The sequence below is a fragment of the Delphinus delphis genome, chromosome 2, assembly GCF_949987515.2.
Source record: "Delphinus delphis chromosome 2, mDelDel1.2, whole genome shotgun sequence".
In the NCBI taxonomy this organism is placed as follows: Eukaryota; Metazoa; Chordata; class Mammalia; order Artiodactyla; family Delphinidae; genus Delphinus; species Delphinus delphis.
The window spans coordinates 85,103,547-85,125,440 of record NC_082684.1 but is presented as its reverse complement, the minus strand read 5'-3'; the positions used below and the strand labels follow the sequence as shown (position 1 = coordinate 85,125,440).

The 21,894-nt window shown below is 42.2% G+C and overlaps 2 protein-coding genes across 2 annotated transcripts in view; one reads left to right on the top strand and one right to left on the bottom strand.

The window, feature by feature from the left end:
* The window catches only part of CHP1 (calcineurin like EF-hand protein 1), a 37,435-nt gene extending 28,417 nt beyond the window's left edge, over positions 1–9,018 (bottom strand). Inside the window, exons 1-2 of the mRNA XM_060005022.1 lie at positions 8,725–9,018; positions 592–664 (exon numbers count right to left, since the gene is read on the bottom strand). Coding sequence (XP_059861005.1) covers positions 592–664; positions 8,725–8,791 — 140 coding nt within the window. The 5' untranslated portion in view covers positions 8,792–9,018. The remainder of the gene's footprint in view (positions 1–591; positions 665–8,724) is intronic.
* Positions 9,019–9,465: 447 nt separating this feature from the next.
* The window catches only part of EXD1 (exonuclease 3'-5' domain containing 1), a 38,928-nt gene continuing 26,499 nt past the window's right edge, over positions 9,466–21,894 (top strand). Inside the window, exons 1-5 of the mRNA XM_060005021.1 lie at positions 9,466–9,718; positions 12,505–12,690; positions 16,033–16,101; positions 19,029–19,086; positions 19,357–19,484. Of these exons, the coding sequence (XP_059861004.1) occupies positions 12,558–12,690; positions 16,033–16,101; positions 19,029–19,086; positions 19,357–19,484 (388 nt within the window). The 5' untranslated portion in view covers positions 9,466–9,718; positions 12,505–12,557. The remainder of the gene's footprint in view (positions 9,719–12,504; positions 12,691–16,032; positions 16,102–19,028; positions 19,087–19,356; positions 19,485–21,894) is intronic.

Below are 21,894 nucleotides of genomic sequence, written 5' to 3'. Positions count from 1 at the left end.
CATTTTAGGATGTTCAGCAGCATTCCTGGCCTCTACCCACTAGACATCAGTAGCATTCCCCAGCTGTGACAGTCAAAAATGTCTCCAGATATTTGGCCACCCAAGGGAAAATAGCCATCAGTTGAGAACCACTGCTCTAGACGAAAATACTGAACATCTTATCTAACATTAATACATATAAACTGATGTACCCTAGGAATATGGGTTGGGTTGGGAAATGAGAGGGGAAAGGACAAAACAACCTACACCATCTTGGATTGCTATGGGTCAGCCTCCTGAAAGCTAACATGTTTGGAAAAGAGCTGTGGGAAAACTCAAGCAGAGAGAGTCGAAATTCCCAAAGGTACATTCATAGGACCAGAGCAATGGCCACCCAAACTAAGGGGAGCTGGAGTAAAGTAGCAAGCACCTAGTGATAAATGTAATTTCATTGTTCTGCTTAGTATGTAAGTCCCCTGTGGATCAATGATACTCAAAGATGAGTGAAGAAATGGTCCCTGTTCTCTGCATTCCAGATGCCTATTGTGTCTGCTCTCTGGATAAAGGCAGCTATTCAGACGTTGTCAGAAAATAAAGAACGGAACTGCCTACCTGAGAGTCCCATTCTCTCCTTTGTCCAGGCTGGTGAACCGGCTGTAGAGGCGGGTGATCTGACTGTGGGAAACTAAAGAACACAAAATTAGTCCCAGTTGGAGAAGTTGCCCTCCACTCGAATTGAACCTGAATGTGGCCCTTCAGAAGCCAGCTGCTCTTCTGGTCCCAGGCCAACATTAAACGCTTCAAAGTCAGTAAAGTGGGCCGAAATCTCAACTCCAACTCACCTCTAGAGTGTCAAAGCAGGAAGAATGAAAGGAGTTAGAAAATAAACTAAATCAAGAGTAAACAAAATTGACTCTCAGGAATGAAGTCTAGGCTTAATTAAGACTGTGTTACATGTCAGGTAGTTAAGATTTAACAAAACAAGGCCAAATTTAGTTTAAAAGGAAATTGTGAAACTTTCACCTTTCAGTACCCTGACTTAGAGGCTATGAAAATGCATGCTTTGATTAAAAATGCATCTCTAATAATCAGTTTGATGTTTCAGGCTGGCACAGCTGGGTAGGTAACTTGTGTTGAATTAAAGATTGGGGCTGGAGTTCCCTGGTGGCACAGTGGTTGAGAGTCTGCCTGCCGATGCAGGGGACACAGATTCGTGTCCCAGTCCGGGAGGATCCCACATGCCGCGGAGCAGCTGGGCCCGTGAGCCATGGCCACTGAGCCTGTGCGTCCGGAGCCTGTGCTCCGCAACGGGAGAGGCCACAACAGTGAGAGGCCTGCGTACCGCAAAAAAAAAAAAAAAAAGATTGGGTCTTGTGAAACAGATTGTATTTTAAAAATCTGATTTACTCCTACCCCAAGCATCAGTGGCTTTATCTTTTCCTTCAGGACTGATCTTCGGGTAAAAGATCACCACAGCCTTGGGTCAGCCTCTTCTCTGTGATGGCATGACCTCCACTGAGTTCCCAGTAAAGGAATGGGCTCCGAGAAAGGAAATTAGGTAATTTGTAAAATGGTCATGTTATCATCAGATGACATCTACAAGGAAGCTGTTTTGCTCCTCATTTTGGACTAACTCAGGCACAAGCTGACAATTATGAGGTAATAACTACAGGTAGACAATGAAACTTTGGAAATGCAAAAAGGAATTTCTGGGAAATAGTTTAGTCTCGTGGCAGATGGGAGGTAGGAGGAAAAAAAGAAGTTATCAAAGGAGAAAAGACAACAGCCAAAAAGCGTGTGGCAAGTGTGGACTTTGTCCTAGGCTGTACCTTCACGGGTAAAGGGGTGGCTGAGGGAGTCCTGGTAGTTGTCTTCCTCCCCCAGCTCAAGAAACAAAAATCCACCTGCAGTTTTAGGAACAATGGGATAAAATAAACAGGGCCACGGGCAGAAGAAACAGGAAGTGAGTGGCCCAGAGCTAGGAGGAGAAGACACACTGGGCAAAGCTGTGAATTCTTCAGCGTCAGGTTTCAGCGCAGGCTGGGCTCCGTTCTGTACGACTGGCTCTCTAAGGAGAGCAGAGAGCAGAGGAGGAGGCAGAACCATTCCCAGCCAGGGCAGAGCCAGCAGGGGGCCAGACACTGAAGCAGCTGTGGACCTTTCTGCTAGTCAGGCAGGTGTCAGTAGCTTGGTGTACACTCTTGTGAGAGTCAGGTTGACAGGTTCTGATTCCAATCACGGCACCACAGCTTACCAGTGAGGGGTTAGTGAGTGGGGTTGTGGAATGAACTAACAGAATCCAGGAGAGGAAAGCGCTTGGCAAAGGTCTGGCACTTGGTAAGCAGTCCAGGTTAGCTATTATCATCATTATCCTTACATTGTGAGCCTGCAGGTACAGTTTTACTGCTGTACTAATTAATCTCCAGCTTTCTCCTGATTCTGCCAGTCACAACTGTTTTCTTCAGGAACCTGACTAGGCTTTGGCCTCGGGCCTCAAAGGCTGCTCTAGAACTAAAGTTCCCTTTAGTTTTCACAAAATAAGTCAGTTAAAGAATGACTAACTTTCCCAAAGAATTTTTTGAAAAAACAAAATTCGTTCACCATCTCAACATCACTGCTTTCATTTCTTCATATATCATCTAACATGTCACTGTGTACTTTACATAAACATAATAGCTTATTTTTCATTTATTAATTCATAATTTTTCTATATTGGAGTCCTTTTTAATAACTGCATAATATTTAGTCCACTGAGTATTATATATTTCAGGTTACTTTTCTTTAACAAGGAACACATTCAAATTGCAGTTCTTTTTATACTAGTTTTTTTTTTTTTAATTTGAGAAAACAATCTATCCACATGGTAAAAATGGTACAAAAGTGATCATAGGGCTTCCCTGGTGGCGCAGTGGTTGAGAGTCTGCCTGCCGATGCAGGGGACATGGGTTTGTGCCCCGGTCCGGGAAGATCCCACGTGCCGCGGAGCGGCTGGGCCCATGAGCCATGGCCGCTGAGCCTGCGCGTCTGGAGCCTGTGCTCCGCAATGGGAGAGGCCACAACAGGGAGAGCCCCCCACGTACCGCACAAAAAAAAAAAAAAAGGTGATCATAACGAAAAGTCACCCTAACAACCGCATTCCTCAGTCTCCGTTGCCAGAGTCAAACACTATTACCAGTTTACTGTGAATCCTTCTAGAAATTCCGTATGTATGTATATATGAGTATGTACAGCAAGTTATAAAATTTTTAAGTTGGAAGAAATGTTGTCACCTTGTCCAACTTCTTCAACTAACAAGTGAGCCATCAGACATCTTTCTAATCTAGAACACCATCCAAAAGAAAGGGACACTGAAACCTTATAGTACGATTTTTAAAATTCCCTTAGTGAGTAATGGTATGACATTATATCCCATATTTCAGAAAAAGAGATCAGTTTATGGCTGAGTTCCTAATTTACCAATATGTTAAAAATAACTGTGTAAATAAGTATCCAAACAACCATAAAACTGCTATCTTCCAGGACAAACTGGGCTATGTGGAAATCAGGGGAGAAATGTACAACCAAATGCCAACTTTTAACACAACTCAGTATGGTTACATCTCAATCTACCTCCTAAATATTGGAACTAATGTTATAATGATATTGTTACAAAGAGCTCCGTTAGAACAGACGAAGAAGGAGGAGAAAGAGAAGAAGGAGAAGCAGCAGCAACAGTAGCAACAGCAAGTAAGCAGGCTTTAATTCAGGTGCTAAACTCACTATGGCCAAGAATATAAAGCAAACTCCAAGGTGTATACCTCAGAGTAACTTCAAGGAGCAAAAAGGTATTGGAACTGCCACAGAGGAAGGCAGGACAAGTTTCCAGGAAACTATTCTCACCAGAAGGCGCTAGGTTAGCAGGACAAGTGCCCGAAACCTGCATCATTCTTGGTAACCCAAAGGAAGTCTCAGGAGTTGACAATTACTTTCAGAAAAGGCTGTGAATGTGGGCATATCTTGAACGAAGCTATATTTTTCTCCACTGATGGGCAAATAATTAGTTTCTATTGTTGAAAGTTTACTTAAAAGACACTGCTAATCTTCCTGACTAAAAGCCATTCTGACTATCATTACTGTGCTCAGAGAAAGAAGGCATTTCACAGAAATGCCAAGCACTAAGGAGGAAAAGCAAAGTGAGGAGTAAAAATGAAAAGGGAATAAGAAAAAAAGTCATTTTGCCCTTGCCTTTATCCTAAATCTTAACGCAGAAGAACAGATTAATAACCTAGGTAAAGCATATATGTGCAACCGAAGGTAACTCTCAAAAGATTGAGAGGTTGAAGCCTGCACCCCTAACCATTCCTCCTGAACACTCCATACTCCAATATTTCGCATTTCCTGTGGCAAGAGGACTTCAAGAGCTGGCCTACTCTCTCAGGAAACCTATAGATTAAGAGACTTAAAAGAGATTAAAAACAAAAACAAAAACTTTCTTATAACTGGGGATGTCTAAATATGGACTGAATGATAGATAATATTTATAGAATTATTGTCAACTTTCTTAGGTGTGATAATAGTATTCTAGTTATGTAGGGAAAAAAAACCCTATTCTCAGGAGATACATGCAGAATGCTTAAGGGGTGAAGGGTTCTAACATCTGCAACTTTAAAATGGTTCACCAGGGGGCTTCCCTGGTGGCGCAGTGGTTGGGAGTCCGCCTGCCGATGCAGGGGACACGGGTTCGTGCCCCGGTCCGGGAGGATCCCGCATGCCGCGGAGCGGCTGGGCCCGTGGGCCATGGCCGCCGGGCCTGCGCGTCCGGAGCCTGTGCTCCGCAGCCGGAGAGGCCACAACAGTGAGAGGCCCGCCTACAGCAAAAAAAAAAAAAAAAAAAAAAAAAAAAAAAAAAAAAAAAAAAAAAAAAAAAAATGGTTCACCAAAAATATATATATAGGGCTTCCCCGCTGGGCAGTGGCTAAGAACCCGCCTGCCAATGCAGGGGACACAGGTTCAAGCCCTGGTCTGGGAAGATCCCACATGCTGCAGAGCAACTAAGCCCGTGCGCCACAACTACTGAGCCTGCACTCTAGAGCCCACGAGCCACATCTACTGAGCCTACATGCCACAACTACTGAAGCCCACGCGCCTAGAGCCCGTGCTCCGCAACAAGAGAAGCCACCGCAATGAGGAGCCCATGCACCGCAACGAAGAGTAGCGCCCGCTTGCTGCAACTAGAGAAAACATGCCCACAGCAAAGAAGACCAACGCAGCCAAAAATAAAAAAACAGGAGCTGGAAGACAGCAGCAGGGTCTTCTGTAGTGACAGAACCTTCAGGCACTATGGCAAGGCAGATGAGGGCCATGAAGGGGTTCTGCATTTTGAGCAGGAGCAGTCTGAAGTTGAACTTCCACTTACATTCTAGCCCAGGAAATTATTCTCAAGCAATTGCCTTTGCCTGTCTTGGGCTCTTTGTTGCAACTACAGAGAAACCCACACTAGTTCTATCATCACTACACCCTTTCAAACAAACAAAACCTCACTGGCCTGTAAAACGTACTTCCCAAACCTGTTCAATATCTTTGCCATGTCACATGACACACACCAGAAGGTAGAGGCTAAAAATAAATCAATCGGCATTTATTACTACTCAGTTGGCATGAGTTGTTTCTCACAGATTATGTGGCTATTTCTTTTTAAAAGGTTTTAAGTAATTCCCAGCCAGGTTATTGCCACACAGTTAAGTGAACTAAAGGTGGAGCATACAGAAACTCCCAAGACACTTACGACCTTTCCCTTAATGACAACTTTTATTGAAATGATTTTAATTTATGGAAATGTTGACGAGTGAAAGAAGGTGATAGAACTAAGACAATATAGCAAATGTTTTACGCCAACACAAAGTGTTTTTAGACAGTGTTTTTCAAACAGTTAGAAAAAACAGGATTTCTACTCCTTTCAAAGTTTTATTTCCTTAGAATTGGGAAAACATGATTCCTAATCCAATATCCCCTGAAAATAGGAAAAGTGTAAAATGCCGTCACCTCTCCAGTTATATAGCTCTAGACAAAGTTTTTATAACTAGCATATGCTAATGGTATTTTCCCAATAAGATGATTGTTATCTGTGGTTCAAAAGGTAATAGCTAACACCTGGTGCTCATTACATACCTAGACACTATTCTAAGTAGTTTACATTTTTCTCATTTTATTCTCACTAGGAATCCTATAAAGTAGGTACTATTATTATTCCCATTTACAGATGACAACGTTGAGGCTTACAAGGAATTCTTACTTAGAATTACTTTTCCAAACACTTAGAGATTAAATTTCAAATACCGGATAACCTAGTCATACATGAATTCTAATCAATTTAGACTTACGAATGCAAAGCTTTCATACTGAATATAAAGTCAGTTTTACTCAATCATGCTACATTTTCTTACTGGCAAAGCGAGTAAAGAAATGTCTTATACTTGTTCTTAACTTGAAGTGTTTCTGATTGATAGTTCCCCAAACTCTTAACAGAACAAGAAGCAGAGGAAAACAGGACTAATTCCACCTCTCTACCCGACCCTCAGGTATCCATTGTTTTTATTCTTCTAAACCTTTTGCATCATGCTAAGATTAATGCTTTAAAAATCAACTCTGCTGATCGGCACTAACTGGATAAATTGATGGCTCAACTCCCAGAGCAGAAGAATGACAGGTAGCATACTGGGGGAGAAAGCACCTGGAAGCCACCCAAAATGCCCTAGGTTAATTTATCCAAATCTAATCAATTCATGCATGAATCAAGGCCCAATTCCTGTCCTCCTCAAAGCCAGCTCACAAGGACTCTTCCCTGAGTTCTGAAAGAGGTGCCACACAATTTCAGGTACCCTATGTCCTGATGCTAATCCTAACTCCTGTGGGCTTATCTCTATGACAGGTTTGTGAGCATCTTTTGTCACCATCTGCTTTGAGTACCCAGTATCGTACTGAATATAGACATTGCAAAAATTCAATAAGTACTTGTTTCATTAGGCTTTCTGGCTCAATACATACATTTGTACTGGTTGTGGCTGAGACTCTCCCTCAGGCTTGATTCACTTTTCGGCAACTAGGAAAATAGTTCTGCAGGAGTACTCAGTTCTCACAAGGTCACACAGTAAAATATAATCCAGAGTCCTAAGGCAATTGAGGCCACTTTCATTTGGTCAAATGTAATAAAACCAGAATGAGATTATTGCTCCCTTCCTCTTGAGGTAAAAATAGCTTTTTCCCACCCTCACTCTGGTTTACACTCCCTCATTATGTGACTTTTAATTTTAAGCATGAATGCTTTAACTCTGGTGTCACCTTAGACCCACAGTAGTTCTTATGTTCTCACAAGTGTGGCCAGAGGTCATAACCACAAAATGTAATAAAATGCTTGCTGAATCCAAACTGCCTACGTTTCTACTCTTGGAGTCAGGGTAAGTCATAAAATGAACATAAGGTCAAGTGGCCAAATAAGTACTGCACATTATAAACAGCTAACTACTTTCTGTCATTCATTCAAAATCATCAAAAGGACTACATTGGTAGGCGGTGAGGCCCTTAAAGTCTTTATGGAGAGGCTTAATGACGGTAAGTTAGGAGATGCTGAAAGCAGTAAACCAGTCTGACAAGGGATGAGGCTAGATAACACCCCTTCCAACTTGAAGATTCTAGAAAGTTGAACTTGTCAGAAAGCATGGGACAGCATTTAATTTATCTCAGGCCACCACTGCCTGAATAATTCTGAGGTTCCCCCAGCACTCAATATTATCTGCGAATGGACCACTGAGTTATTTACTGGTCATCTCATTATCAAAGACAGGTATCATGAAGACTCAGAGCCCGGATGTTTATATAACTCATGTAAAATACAAGAGTCATAATGAATTACTGAGAAGAGAAAATAATGTATGCATTATCAAGGATTACACAAATGTATGATGGTGTTTTACCGGGCTTCTGAATTCCCAAAACTCTGTTGCCCCTTTCCAGTTAATGAGGAAGAGACTGGACTGTAAAAAATCAGTTCCTAGTACAAATTCACACTGAGGTTTTTGGAGCATATCCAATTTCCACGGCGACTGCATGAAGTATCCCAGCATAGTAGAAATCAATAGATCTGAAATTAGGACAGCAAGCATCCTCACTGTAAATAAAAAACGTAGTCACAGTATCCGTGCTTTCTCTCCACAAGCTCAGAATGAAAGAAGTCTCATATTCAGACCCTGATTCTTTAAGGTGTCCCGTCCTGTCTTCCAAAGCCTTACTGTACGATCTCACTTTCTGGATTTATTTTTCCGGTTGTGGCAAGAATTTGTTTGATTTCCCACAGTTGTCAGTGGTTTTAAATCCTTGCCCAGAAACATCACGGGAACGGACAGAAGGTTTTCTACAGAATCCATCCACAGTTCCTGAATTTGAGGTTGGTGCGAGGAAAGATAAAGGAAAAGAGTTCGGGGGGCTTTCAAGAGCAGGGGGAAGAGAAAAGAGCGGGATCAGTGATATACGGGTGATCATGACTCCCGCCTTTGGTGGGAAGGACAGCCCCACAAGAGGCACTGCCCTGCTCCAGGTAGCTGTAGCTTAAGAACAGGTCCTCCATCATCCCCGAAGCTCCAGCGCTGGAGGCTGCCCAGGACTCCCCCCAACCTCCCGGGACCTCATCTCCAGACCTCAGTGACAGTCGCCCTTGGTCCTGAGGCCAACCGGAGGCGCTCGGCCGCGTTCCCACCCCCTGCCCAAACTCACAGCCAGTTTCCTTCTTGATCTCCTCGAGCTCTTCGTCCCGCAGTAACGTGGAGGCCCGGGACCCCATCACCGAGCCGGGAGCTCCTCCGGGAGCAGCGGCGCCAGAAACGACAGCGGCGGCGGTAGGGAGGGAAGAATGGGAGGAAGAGCCAGGGGTCAAGAAGGGAGAGGGCAGTGGTTCTACTGTGGACTGGGAAGGGAACCCAGGGGTGGCGCGCGGGGGAGGGCGGCCCGGAGGCCCAGCCAATTGGGAATGAGGCTGAGCTCAGCGCCGGAGCCGACGTCGACGTTCCTAGCTCCAGCCCCCGAATGAATCAGCCCAGCGCCCGACCGGGTCTAGCTAAAGACGGGCCACGCCCCCGGAAACATGATGCCACCGGCCTTAAAGGGGCAATTCTGACCCTAGCGCCCACAATTAAAAGGGCAACGCCATTGACCCACTGTTTTACAACACAATAACGTGTGGCAGGCGGTGTAGCCAACCTGTTTCTCACAGAACTCTTACACTAGAAATTCCACCCTACGGTTGGCATGGATTGCGGAGAGAAACAATAAAAACAGACAAAACGTCGCTTGAGTGAACGCTAGGGTGTGTCTCCCGGGAACTGCATGCTGGGAGTTGCACCTCCTGATTCTTCCTGGGGGCCCTCTCTCCTCTCGGCCGCAAGGGGCGCTCGAGAGCCAGCCTCGGGACCGCGCGCCGATTGGCTCCTCGGGAAACAGACGGGACCTCTGGTTCAGGCCGGCTGGCGTCCGACCTGTAGAGTGGGTTCCCAGCGCTACGTGCTTTAGTTTTCGGGACTGTCCTTTGATAACCGCCACCGCGGGCTTGGAACTCCCCGAGAGTTTTTCCTTAACAGCAGTCCCTCTTTTTTCACTTCAAGACTGAAGCTCGAGTAACTCACCATTTGGCTGAAATAGAGACAAGATTTCCCAAACTTTCGTCGGAGGAAAAAGAAAAACAAACCCAACGGCGGAGGAGAGAATTTCTAGCGTATGGCCCGCCGTTTATTTGAAGTTTCTTATTTTGCCTTAAAAACGAGGAAATTTGCATTTTGTTCCTGTGGCATATTTTTGTTTGTTTTCTTGAAAACATTTAAAGCCACCCGTTAAATTAGTACACCCTTTAAGATGAACCAGTTCTTTTCCTGTGGCTTCAGTGCCTTTACACCCCTTACCCACCCCTCGAGTGTTACTTTGTACAGAACTGGTTTGAGTTATGGAAGAACCAAATTCTGACCACTATCACTTAGTACTTAAGCACTAGAACCCTGTATTAGCGAAATGGTCAAGTCAATTTAGGTTACTAGTTTTAAGCTTTACCTAAGGCTTTAACGGCTTAGCAAGGATACTGAGGTTCTAGTCTTACTGAATTGTTTTCACGATAGACTTACTTTTGTCTGACCTAATGATGTCTGCCTGAATAAGCAGAGTGTGACATGTTGGATATGCCCATCTAGGCCACAGGACCTTCTTTTTATTCTGAGAGCGTAAGTATGGTAGAAAAACCTGTGATGTCACCGAGGTGAATGTCCATTTTCTGAGTCTGTCTTGAAGCCCATCTCTAGGTCCTGACCTTACTCGCTCCTTCCTAATCTTGAATCTTTTTTTTTTTTTTTTTTTTTCCTGCGGTACGCGGGCCTCTCACTGCTGTGGCCTCTCCCGTTGCGGAGCACAGGGTCCGGACGCCCAGGCTCAGCGGCCATGGCTCACGGGCTTAGCCTCTCCTGCGGCATGTGGGATCTTCCCGGACCGGGGCACGAACCTGTGTCCCCTGCAATCGGCAGGCGGACTCTCAACCACTGCGCCACCAGGGAAGCCCCTAATCTTGAATCTTAACCTTTTGCAACCATCCTCAGTCGGCGCTTTGCTTTGTGTTAATGTTTTTCTGATTTACTTTAACATTTCTTAAATTTCTTTATTATCCAGGCATTTCACAAGCTTATTTCTTATGTATCTTTTAAAAATATAAATTAATTTTTACCTCTATTAAGGGCTGTTTTTTCCAGTTTTATGTTTTCTTTTATTTCTGTAAAAATTCCCCTTTTACCAGTTGGATTGACTTGAACAAAGAAGAATGATTTTTCCAGGCACTCTGGTGACTTGTTTTCTGTTCTTTCTGGATGCATAACACTTTGTCTTGCACTAGACTGCACACATCCTCCACTAAGGACCTGGTTTTAGTTCAGTTTCCATTACCTTCTAGCTGTGTAACTTTGGGCAGGTGTCTTAAATCTTTAAGCCTCAGTTTCTACATCTGTAAATTAGGTAGTTGTTGTAGGCAACAAATAATAATTGTGAAGGCACTTGCTAGACCTTAAAATATTAAAGTGTAAGTTATTTATCTGGCTAAAAATGCTATGTAACGTCTCACCTCTTCCTAGTCAAATTGGGCCTTAGTTATTTAGTCAGTGTTTTATAGTTAAACTAAATTGCAAAATTCACTGGTTGACTATTCCAAGTGGGGCACAGGCAAGCCATTTTTAAATTTAACCACTGTGGAGGAACACTTAGCTGAGCTTCTAAATACAAAGACATCCGAATAACAGGATTGTTCTAAAAGATACTTAGAGAAAAGGATTCATCTTTTTTTTTTAATCTTTTAATTTACAGTATTACACTGAGGATTATAAGAGTGTCTACTATGAATGATAGCTATTTCTGCAAGATAAAGTTTTTTCTTTGTACATTTCTGCATTGTTATCCTTTTTATAAGCATGCATCATTTTTACAAAAACAGTTGAATTTTACAAAACCAGTGTGTGGCATGTGTCAGTTAATCTGTCAGGCTGCACATGACTGGTGACATTACAGCAGCCCAGTCCCTGAGCTGTGGCCAGGGTCGGGTGGAATGGCCCTCGCAGTGACATGGCAGCTGGATTGGTAATGCGTAAATTGTGATAGTTCTAAGTCACTTATTCTTTGGTTGGTTACAGTGTGAAACTCTGGAAATGTGATTAACCTAGAAGAGGCTTCATCTAGAAGAGGTTAGATCCCAGACGTTTCTGGGTAAACAGTTTATTGCAATGTGTTGGCAGGTGTTTGCCAATATCATTTTTTTTCATTTGTTCTTTTAGTTTTTTTGGTTGCTGTTAAAATGATGTATGCATGTGCTATTAAAAAGCCTCTAAATGTTCTTCTTTTTTTTTTTTTTTTTAAATGTTCTTCTTATTCCATTTAGCTAAGGAAGGAAAAGTGACATTAGGCCATTTTATAGACAAAGACGTCAAACCCACCTTGCCTGAAGTCTTTTTTTTTTTTTAAGAAGATTTGGGGGTAGGAGTTTATTAATTAATTTATTTTTGCTGTGTTGGGTCTTCGTTTCTGTGTGAGGGCTTTCTCTGGTTGTGGCATGCGGGGTCCACTCTTCATCGTGGTGCGCAGGCCTCTCACTGTTGTGGCCTCTCTTGTTGCGGAGCACAGGCTCCAGACGCGCAGGCTCAGTAGTTGTGGCTCACGGGCCCAGTTGCTCCGCGGCATGTGGGATCCTCCCAGACCAGGGCTCGAACCCGTGTCCCCTGCATTGGCAGGCAGATTCTCAACCATTCTCAAGGGCGCCACCAGGGAAGCCCTTGCCTGAAGTCATAACTTTTTAGTTTCCCATGTATAAATTAGAGTTGGTGCTTGCAATGATATTTTTCTCATTATCATTCTAAAAAGATGAACAGAATTGAATTTCTCTAATATTTTAATTTTTCTTATCCCAGGTATGGGGAAAGGAAAAATAACCTCATTTTCCCCAAAATATTTAAAAAATCATAGATCTCTTTTATTTTCAAGGGTTTGGATACTTAAAGAAGATTATTTGAAGACTCCTTCTGGAATCAAATAGCATGGATCCCACCAGTGACTACCATTTCCTCAATCAGATTTTGTGGAGAAGAGTGAAACTCACATTGGTTTGTGGCATCTTTGAGGGAGTGCTCCAGCATGTGGACCCTAACAAGATTGTTGTCCTGAAGAAAGGTCTCATTTTATTTCTCATAATCTCCTGCCTTTTAGGAGACTAATAACTCAGTTTGGGTGATGGTTCTGCGCTCGCTTAGCAACTGGGAGAGTGGCATTATTCCTATTTTAGGGAAAGGGTGGGAGGAGGATTAGAATGCTGTTTTCCCTAACAGAGCAACATGGCTGCATATGCTGGCTTGTCCCCACTTCTATACTTTTATTGACATGATAGTGGAAATTTTCAATATAGAGAGTTTTTTTTAACTGGGTACTTCTTTTAATTTCTCTCCATATGCACCTTGAAATTAAGAATAACCACTGTATTAGAATTGCTTTTGGCTTCAACAGACAAATTCACAAAGACTGTAAGGGGTTAATTTTTCTCATGCAAAAAGAAGCCCAGAGGTAGACTACTGAGGAATAGTGCAGTGGCTGAAAGATGCCAGGAGGGATCAGGTGTCTTGTGCTCCTGCTCTGCCACCTCAGCGACCATGTGTTATCCTCCTGGTCACAAGGTAGCCTTTACACCTCCCAGTTTCAATTCCAATTCATTTTTAAAGGATAAAATTCAGGAACAGCCAGATGGAAGAGATTTATAGGGCAAGGTATGTGGGAAGGGGCTCAGAGTTTCTACCCTCTCTAGGCATGCCACCCTCTTAGTCTCCTCCATGTGCTCACCTTGAAGCCCCAATATATAGTTTTTATTCAGCTAGAATATTGACTTGTTAAGAGTAGTTGATTTCCTGGCACAGTAAATTTCAAGTTCACAGTTGAAACGTGTAAATGACATTTGAGAGATTAGTGTTACTGTTAAGCCATATTATGAGTTAAAATAGACTTTTGTAGGCTAGGATGGGACTATACCAGGCTTTTGCAATATTAATTCATTTGGTAATCATTTACTGAGTTTTATATCCCAGGCACTGTGCTGGGTACCAGGGATATGGATAAGAATAACATGGTCTCTGTCCTCAAAAAACTTTGTCTAGTAAGGAGACAGGTAAACAAGTAGAAAGGTGTAATGCAGTGTGATACCCTGTGTGATAGAGGGACGCACAAGATGCTGTGGAAACACAGAATTTCAGCTAATTTAGATCTGAGAATGGTAGGGTTAGGACAGTGGGGGAGGCTTCCCAAAGGAGGAGTTGATGGTAGAACTGTTACACCTGCTTACTAATTTATGTACCATTTGGACAAAGCAGGGAGTGACATCACTATGACAGCAGCATGAAGGAAGGTTTGAAGTAGCAATAAACTAGAGACAAGGAGAATAGACAGGGAACTATTCAGACAATCAAGGGACCCAATAAAGAGGAAATGATGGGAGTCAGAGCTAAGGTTTGGCAAGGAATGGAGTAGAGAAGACAGATTCTAGAAATGCTTAGGAGTGAGGATAAGTAACCTAGTAATCAATTAGATCAGGGGTCCCCAATCCCCCGACCACAGACCGGTACTGGTCCATGGCCTGTTAGGAACCGGGCTGCACAGCAGGAGGTGAATGGCAGGCGAGCGAGCAAAGCTTCATCAGTATTTACAGCCGCTCCCCATCACTTGCACTGCCTGAGCTCCACCTCCTGTCAGCATTATGGTGAGTTGTGTAATTATTTCATTATATATTACAATGTAATAATAATAGAAATAAAGTGCACAATAAATGTAATGTGCTTGAATCATCCCGAAACCATCCCCCCACCCCAGTCCATGGAAAAATTGTCTTCCACGAAACCGGTCCCTGGTGCCAAAAAGGTTGGGGACTGCTGAATTAGATAGTCAAAGAGCCTCCTACATTTATAACTCAGATTATGTGTATAATACTGTTATTAATTGATAGAAATGGGAAGAGGAACAGGTTTGTTGGTTAGTGGGAGAAGATAATGATCAATTTGAAAAATAATGCAGTAAGTCTGCTATTAGTTGAAAATGAGAGTGGAGCTCAGAGAAATAATCCATACTGGAGAAATAATGTATGTCAGGACAACTAGGAAGTTGATGTGATCATTCAAGGAGAAGGAAGAAGCATGAAGAATATCACCCTAGGGATTATCAATGTGTAAGGGGCAAGCGGTGGTGGCAGAGACAGCTAAGGAGACTGGAAGGAGGAAATCAGGGAGACAGTGGAACACTGGTTACAAGATGCTTATTAAAATCATTGAGGCCTGGTTTTGAATCCTGACTCTGTCTTTTACTAGTAGTGTGACCTTGAGCAGGTTATTCAACCTTGCTGAGCCTCAAATTCCTCCATAATGGAGATAGTGAAATACCTATCTCATTATGTTACTGGATAGTCAAACACAGGCAAATAATTAGCAAGATGCCTGGTTTGGAGTGGGTGCTCAGTGTGGTGGCTTTAGATAATTAGTAGGAAAAGAAATAAACACTAAGAGTGTCCTGTAGGGCTTCCCTGGTGGGCAGTAGTTGAGAGTCCGCCTGCCGATGCAGGGGATACGGGTTCGTGCCCCGGTCCACGAAGATCCCATGTGCCGCAGAGCGGCTGGGCCTGTGAGCCATGGCCGCTGAGCCTGCGCGTCCGGAGCCTGTACTCCGCAATGGGAGAGGCCACAACAGTGAGAGGCCCGCGTACCGCGCAAAAAAAAAAAAAGAGAGAGAGAAAAAAAAAAGAGTGTCCTGTAAGCCAAAGAAGAAAGGAGAGAACAGTATTGTCAGTGGATGCATGGGAACCAAGTATAAGATTGTAAACTTTTTTGGGGATTTGACAAATAGGCAGTTGGTGATCTTTGACCTATGTAAGAATATGTTCAGTGGACTAGTGAAGGTAAAACATTTGTTTTGGATTGCTGAGAAATGTGGAAATATACAGCTGCTGTGAGCACTGCCATCTAGAAAAAATTGACACTGTATTGTAAACATGACAAATAAACTTCTCCCAACTCCCTTACCTACTCATAGAAGAGCCTATAATTGGGCCAGGAGTTGGATTGTTGTCTCTGACAATTAATAGCTCAAGCATGTAGAGTGACATGAAACAGGGTGTGGACTCTAGAAGTAGTCAGATGACTTGTTTTTTTCTGGAGTTAGGTGGAGTAAAAATCAGTAGAAATATAATAAGTAGATAATCCTTAGCCCCAAAGGCCTTAGAATATTTTTGGAAGAAGTTTAAATTCACTGTACTACTACTGCCCTTTTAGTGTATCTTGGACCATTCTGGTGTTCCCTCTGTTCTTTATACTACTTGTTTCAAGGTTATAGCTTTGTAATTTATTATTGACTTTTTATTCCTTGGGGAAGATAATTTAGGGATTTTTATAAAACTCAGATTTGGGCACTTTTGTGAGACATATTTTCTTATAGTTTTAGGGAATATTACTTTTTATCAACCAAATGAATTGTTTTCTATAACAGTGAAGAATGTGGAGACTGATCGAAGTGTCCCAGGAGTGAAGATGTTTTTTGGACACGAGATTGTGAATGGTGAGAACTTCATGTTCCCTAAATGCTGGTATTGGGATTTGCAGTAGCAATAAACTCATTGCTCTGCCTCATTTCAGTGTTTGGGGGTTGGAGGGAAAACTAAGATGTCATCTTGCATTTATGAACTCTTAAAGCTGGTATTTGGGAATTGTCCCTTATCTTACTGTTTCGGGAGGTACTATGAGCAGAACAGTCGTAGAGAATTTTAATCATGTTGGTTTTACAATGTGAGGACATCTGGTACTCAGTACTAGAGACTCAGCTCGCAGGCAGAGTTAGGAATCTGAACAGAAAGGAACTGTCGGACTTCCCTGGTGGCGCAGTGGTTAAGAATCCGCCTGCCAATGCAGGGGACACGGGTTTGATCCCTGGTCCGGGAAGATCCCACGTGCCATGGAGCAACTAAGCCCGTGCGCCACAACTACTGAGCCTGCGCTCTAGAGCCCGCGAGCCACAACTACTGAGCCCAGCCCTTGTGCCACAACAACTGAAGCCTGCAGTCCTAGAGCCCATGCACCTCAAGAAGAGAAGCCACCCCAGTGAGAAGCCTATGCACCTCAACGAAGAGTATCCCCCGCTCGCCACAACTAGGGAAAGCCCGTGCACGGCAACAAAGACCCAATGCAGCAAAAAAATAATAAATTAATTAAATAAATAAATTTAAAAAAAAAAAGAAAGGAAGGAACTGTCTTGCTCAGCAAGCGAATTTAACACCAGACACTCACAGTACATTCACAGTCCCTTATTTGAAACCTTGGGGCCAAATGTTTCAGATCTCAGGCTAGTTCTGGATTTTTCAAAAAGCTAACAAAGGGTATATACTGGGCATATTACATAACACCTCAAGTGGGTCTGGTCAGCACTCCGTAATAAAACACATTTCTACAGAGAAACAGATGGATAATCATATTAAGTGGAATAAAATAGGACTGTAAATAGTATGTCAGTTCAGGTTTTGCTGCCAAAAGAGTTACAAAGAATTTTTGGTTTTCAGACCTTTGGGGATTTTGGAATTGTGGGAAGTAGCCCTGTTCTTTATTTCTGCCAGCTAAAACAATTTAGCAAGAATAGATACAATTGTTTGCCTGAAGGAAGAGCTATAGAAGCTCATCTGGTCAGTGTGCTTCAGACAAGCCAAATGGGGTAAGAGAAAAGGGTTAGGAACAAGAACTATTCTTTCTTTCAAGAACTCAAAAGCAAAAAGCCTTCCAAGGAGGAGTGAATATCAGTGTGGGGTGGAGGGGTGTGGCGGAACGGGTGAGCTGGGACCTCATAGAACTGTTCATTTCTTACCGTTGGGGCAGATATGAGGAAAGGAAAGGACTTCTGCCAATCAAGACCTACTTTAAAGCAGACAAGTCCAGCCAGCTTTTTTTTTTTTTTTTTTTTTTTTTTTAGTATTTCTTTCTTTCTTTCTATGGCTACGTCAGGTCTTAGTTGTGGCATGCAGGATATTTTAGTTGTGGCATGCGTGATCTTTAGTTGCGGCATGTGGGATCTTTAGTTGCGGCATGTGGGATCTTTAGTTGAGGCCTGTGGGATCTAGTTCCCTGACCAGGGATCGAACCCAGGCCCCTCTGCTCTGGGAACGTGGAGTCTTAGCCACGGGACCACCAGGGAAGTCCCCAGCCAGCTTATATAACTGTCATTTCTTACTGAGTACGCTACTGTAAACACTCTTTGTCCCTTGAGCACCTTTTAAAAATGGCAGTGATGGTGGTGGAAGTAGAGCGATTGTTAATTGTGTGTTAACCGTTAGACTTTGCAGTAGAACAGAGCTCTGGACTGGAACAAAGCTAGGCTGTGGATGAGTTTGTAAAGAAAAATGAAGGAATTACTACTACTATTTCCTAACTCAGGAGAAGGCTGACCACTGACCAGCTTTGTGATCTGTACACATGGATTCATTTCTTCCTAAATTCATTCTCAGGACTTGGCCTTTGTTTATAATTTCTAGGCTCGAAGATGGCCTTCTTCTTCTTTCTTTGCCCTGTGGCTCAATCAGCCATAGAGGGTTCTCCCTGAAAAGCACCTTGAATAAGAATTATCAAGATAAAGGATAATAATTGATTAATCCGAGTTTTTAGTGAATTTTACTTTCTCTGACCCAGACTCAACACTTCTAGACAGTGTAGGAGAAAGAGACATTTGGAACATAGTTGCCCCTGAGAAACTTTTTCCATGAAAAGTACCTAAGGGTACTTAATTGAATCTTAGATGCCATTAATGACAATGTGCATTATTTCTTTTCCCACCCTAAGAAAGAAAAAGAAGCTGCCAATTAAACTATCATGTGCATTTACCGTAAATCATATCCAATTTCAGAGTTGTTTAAAATGTGCATCTTAGAATCAATGATATACAATATTTCCCTGTATTCCGTGAACTGTTAGGTTAAAAATAAATGGTTTCAGAGTCTCTGTGGAATGTTTCTCTCATATTTATTTTGTGATTTCCAGTCTAGCTTTTATTACCTTTCACATCACTGAACTGTTAATGCACCAGCCTGAGAAAGTGGAAGGGACAGTGTGAATGATTTGAGAGAAAACCCCCAAACAGTACATAGTGTGAAGGAAAATGCATTAGGATGGGAATAAATAGGAAAGAAAAGATATCTCTAGAACCATTCTGCATGACCACAAAGGTGTCCTGGAACAAAAAGGGTAAAGTGGGTATGTAGAGAGGTTCCTAATCCTGCTAAATGATCAAGGAAGCTATGTAGGGATGTAAGATTAGGGGTCTTCAGTACTTTGGATAGTCTTTTCTGCTCTATTTATTGCTGGCCGATGAAGGCTCTATGGACTAACATTTCATTCCCAATTACTGTCTGTGTTACATAATCAAACTGTGGGTGTGGAGGGGACAGAGGGATAGTTAACTGCTTTCAGATTGGAAGCCCTGTTGGAAGCCGTTTGGTTATTTTACAGTGGAACTACTGGATGAAGAAGAACAAGGTGCAGTAAGAGAAAAGGCATCTTCTGTTAGGTATGATGGAATGATTTTCTTAATTATGATGTTACCCAGATGTACACATTAGGGTAGAAAGCCTTAACTGTAATTCACTAGCTGTGTAATTCCTAACATGAGAAGAAATAGGTGGATGTTTCCTTCCATCTTTAGATGGTATCTTCAAATCAGTGTAAACAGTGGATGAATGGGTTCTCTATGAAAGATCCAGAGTCCTTACCACTGATGTGTGTATGGTGTTAACAACAAAGAACAAGCTCACCTAAGTGTTGTTTTTTGTAAGCATAGTCTAAATACAGAAAGAAACAGGATGGATACAATAAAAGATGAAGACCTAAATGTATATAAGCCTGCTTCTCCTGCCTCTGAGGCACCAACCACTTCTCTGCTAAATGACCTCAAGTACAGCCCATCAGGTGAGTACCAGGGCTCTGAATTTTCTAGGCTCTCTTGTGGTTCAGAACTCTTCAGAGTTGGTATAACCCCGAGTCAAGGTTCTATGTGGAATTCTCAGCTAGGCTATTGTTTCTAGGGTCCGAATTAAGATAAAATACCATGATTCATTTGTTTATTTAATATTTGAGTGCACACTATATGCCAGACATTGGGGATACCAAAGTTTGGTATCTCTACCTTCATCGAGTTATGGTGCAGGAAACACACTAAATAAGATAAATTAGTATACTATATAGTATGCTGGTGCCACATGTTAAGTAGAAAAAAACAGAAGAAAAAGAAGAAATGTGTGGAGAGGGTGGTTTTACAATTTTTGAGTGTCCAGGACAGGTCTCACTGAAATAGTGACATTTGAAGTAAAGGCTTGAAGGAAGTGAGGGACCAAGATGTATGAATATCTGGGGGGAATGGTTTTTAGGCATAAAAAATTAGCAGATGCAAAGGCCTGAGAGAGGAACATGCCATGATCTTGAAGGGACAGCAAGGAGATGAGTGTAGCTGGAGCAAGGAGAGCAGTAGGGGATGAAGTGGGGTGAGTGGATCATGGAAGACTTTGTAGATCATTGAAAGGACTTGGCTTTTACTCTGCAGTGAGACGAGAAGCCATTGGAGGTTGGTTGGTTGTTTTTTTCATTTCCCTAATGACTAAGGATGTTGAGGATTTTTTAATGTGCTTATTTGGCATCTGAATATCTTTGGTGAATGTCTATCCATATCTTTTGTTCATTTTCTTATTGGATTGTTCTCTTATTATTCAGTGTTGGGAGTTCTTTATATATTCTGGATACAAGTCTTTTCTCAAATATATGCTTTGCAAATATTTTCTCCAAGTCTGTGGTTTGTCTTTTCATTCTCTTAAAGCATCTCTTGAAGAGCAGACATTTAAAATTTTGATGGAGTACCATTTATCCATTTTCTTTCTTTTATGGATTGTGCTTTTGATGTCATATCTAAGTAACCTCTCCTAGCTCAGAGTCACAAAGATTTTCTCCTTTGTTTCTTCTAGACATTTTAGGTTTTACATTTAGGTCTATGATCCACTTTTTTAAAATGTTTATATATACTTTTTTTAAACATCTTTATTGGAGTATAATTGCTTTAAAATGGTGTGTTAGTTTCTGCTTTATAACAAAGTGAATCAGCTATACATATATATATATCCCCGTATCTCCTCCCTCTTGCGTCTCCTTCCCTCCCATCTTCCCTATCCCACCCCTCTAGGTGGTCACAAAGCACTGAGCTGATTTCCCTGTGCTATGCGGCTGCTTCGCACTAGCTATCTGTTTTACATTTGGTAGTGTATATATGTCCATGCCACTCTCTCACTTCGTCCCAGCTTACCCTTCCCCCTCCCCGTGTCCTCAAGTCCATTCACGACATCTGCGTCTTTATTCCTGTATGATCCATTTTTAACTTTTGTATATGATGTGATATGGACAAGGTTTTTTTTTTCCATATGGACATCCAATTATTCCAGCACCGTTTATTGAAAAGTCTGTATTTTCTCCCTTCAGTTACCTTTGCACCTTTGTCAAAAATCAGTTTTCTGTATGTATATAGGTTTATTTATTTATGGACACTCTATTCTGTTACATTGATCTAATTTTTCTATCTTTACACCAATACTAGACTGTTTTGTTTATTGTTGATTTATGATAGATCTTGAAAGCAGGTAGTATTAATTCTCCAACTTTGTTCTTTTTCAAAGTTGTTTCAGCTGTCCTTTGTTCTTTGCATTTCCCTATGAATTTTAGAATCAGCTTGTTAATTTCTACCAAAAAAGAAAAAACTCTGCTGGAATCTTTTTTGGGATTACAATGAATTGATAGATCAGTTTGGGGAATATTGACATCTTAACAGTATTGAGTATTCCATTCCATTAACCCAGTATACCTCTACATTTATTTAGATCTTTAATTTCTCAGTGTTTTGTAGTTCTCATTGTATGTCTTACACATCTTTTGCCATTTTTATCCCTAAGTATTTCTATTTTTATACTATTATAGAAGGTTTTTGGGGTTTTTTGTTGTTGTTTTTTTGTGGTACGTGGGCCTCTCACTGTTGTGGCCTCTCCCGTTGCGGAGCATAGGCTCCGGTCGCGCAGGCCCAGCGGCCATGGCTCACGGACCCAGCCGCTCCGCGGCATGTGGGATCTTCCCGGACTGGGGCACAAACCCATGTCCCCTGCATTGGCAGGCAGACTCTCAACCACTGCGCCACCAGAGAAGCCCTAGAAGGTATTTTTTAAAACTTCTATTTTCCATTGGAGAGTTTTGAGCAGAAGAAGCAGTATCACTCTGGATACTGTATAGATGCTGAGAGGAGGGCCAACGTAAGAGCATGAATACCAGTTAGGAGGCTACTGAAATA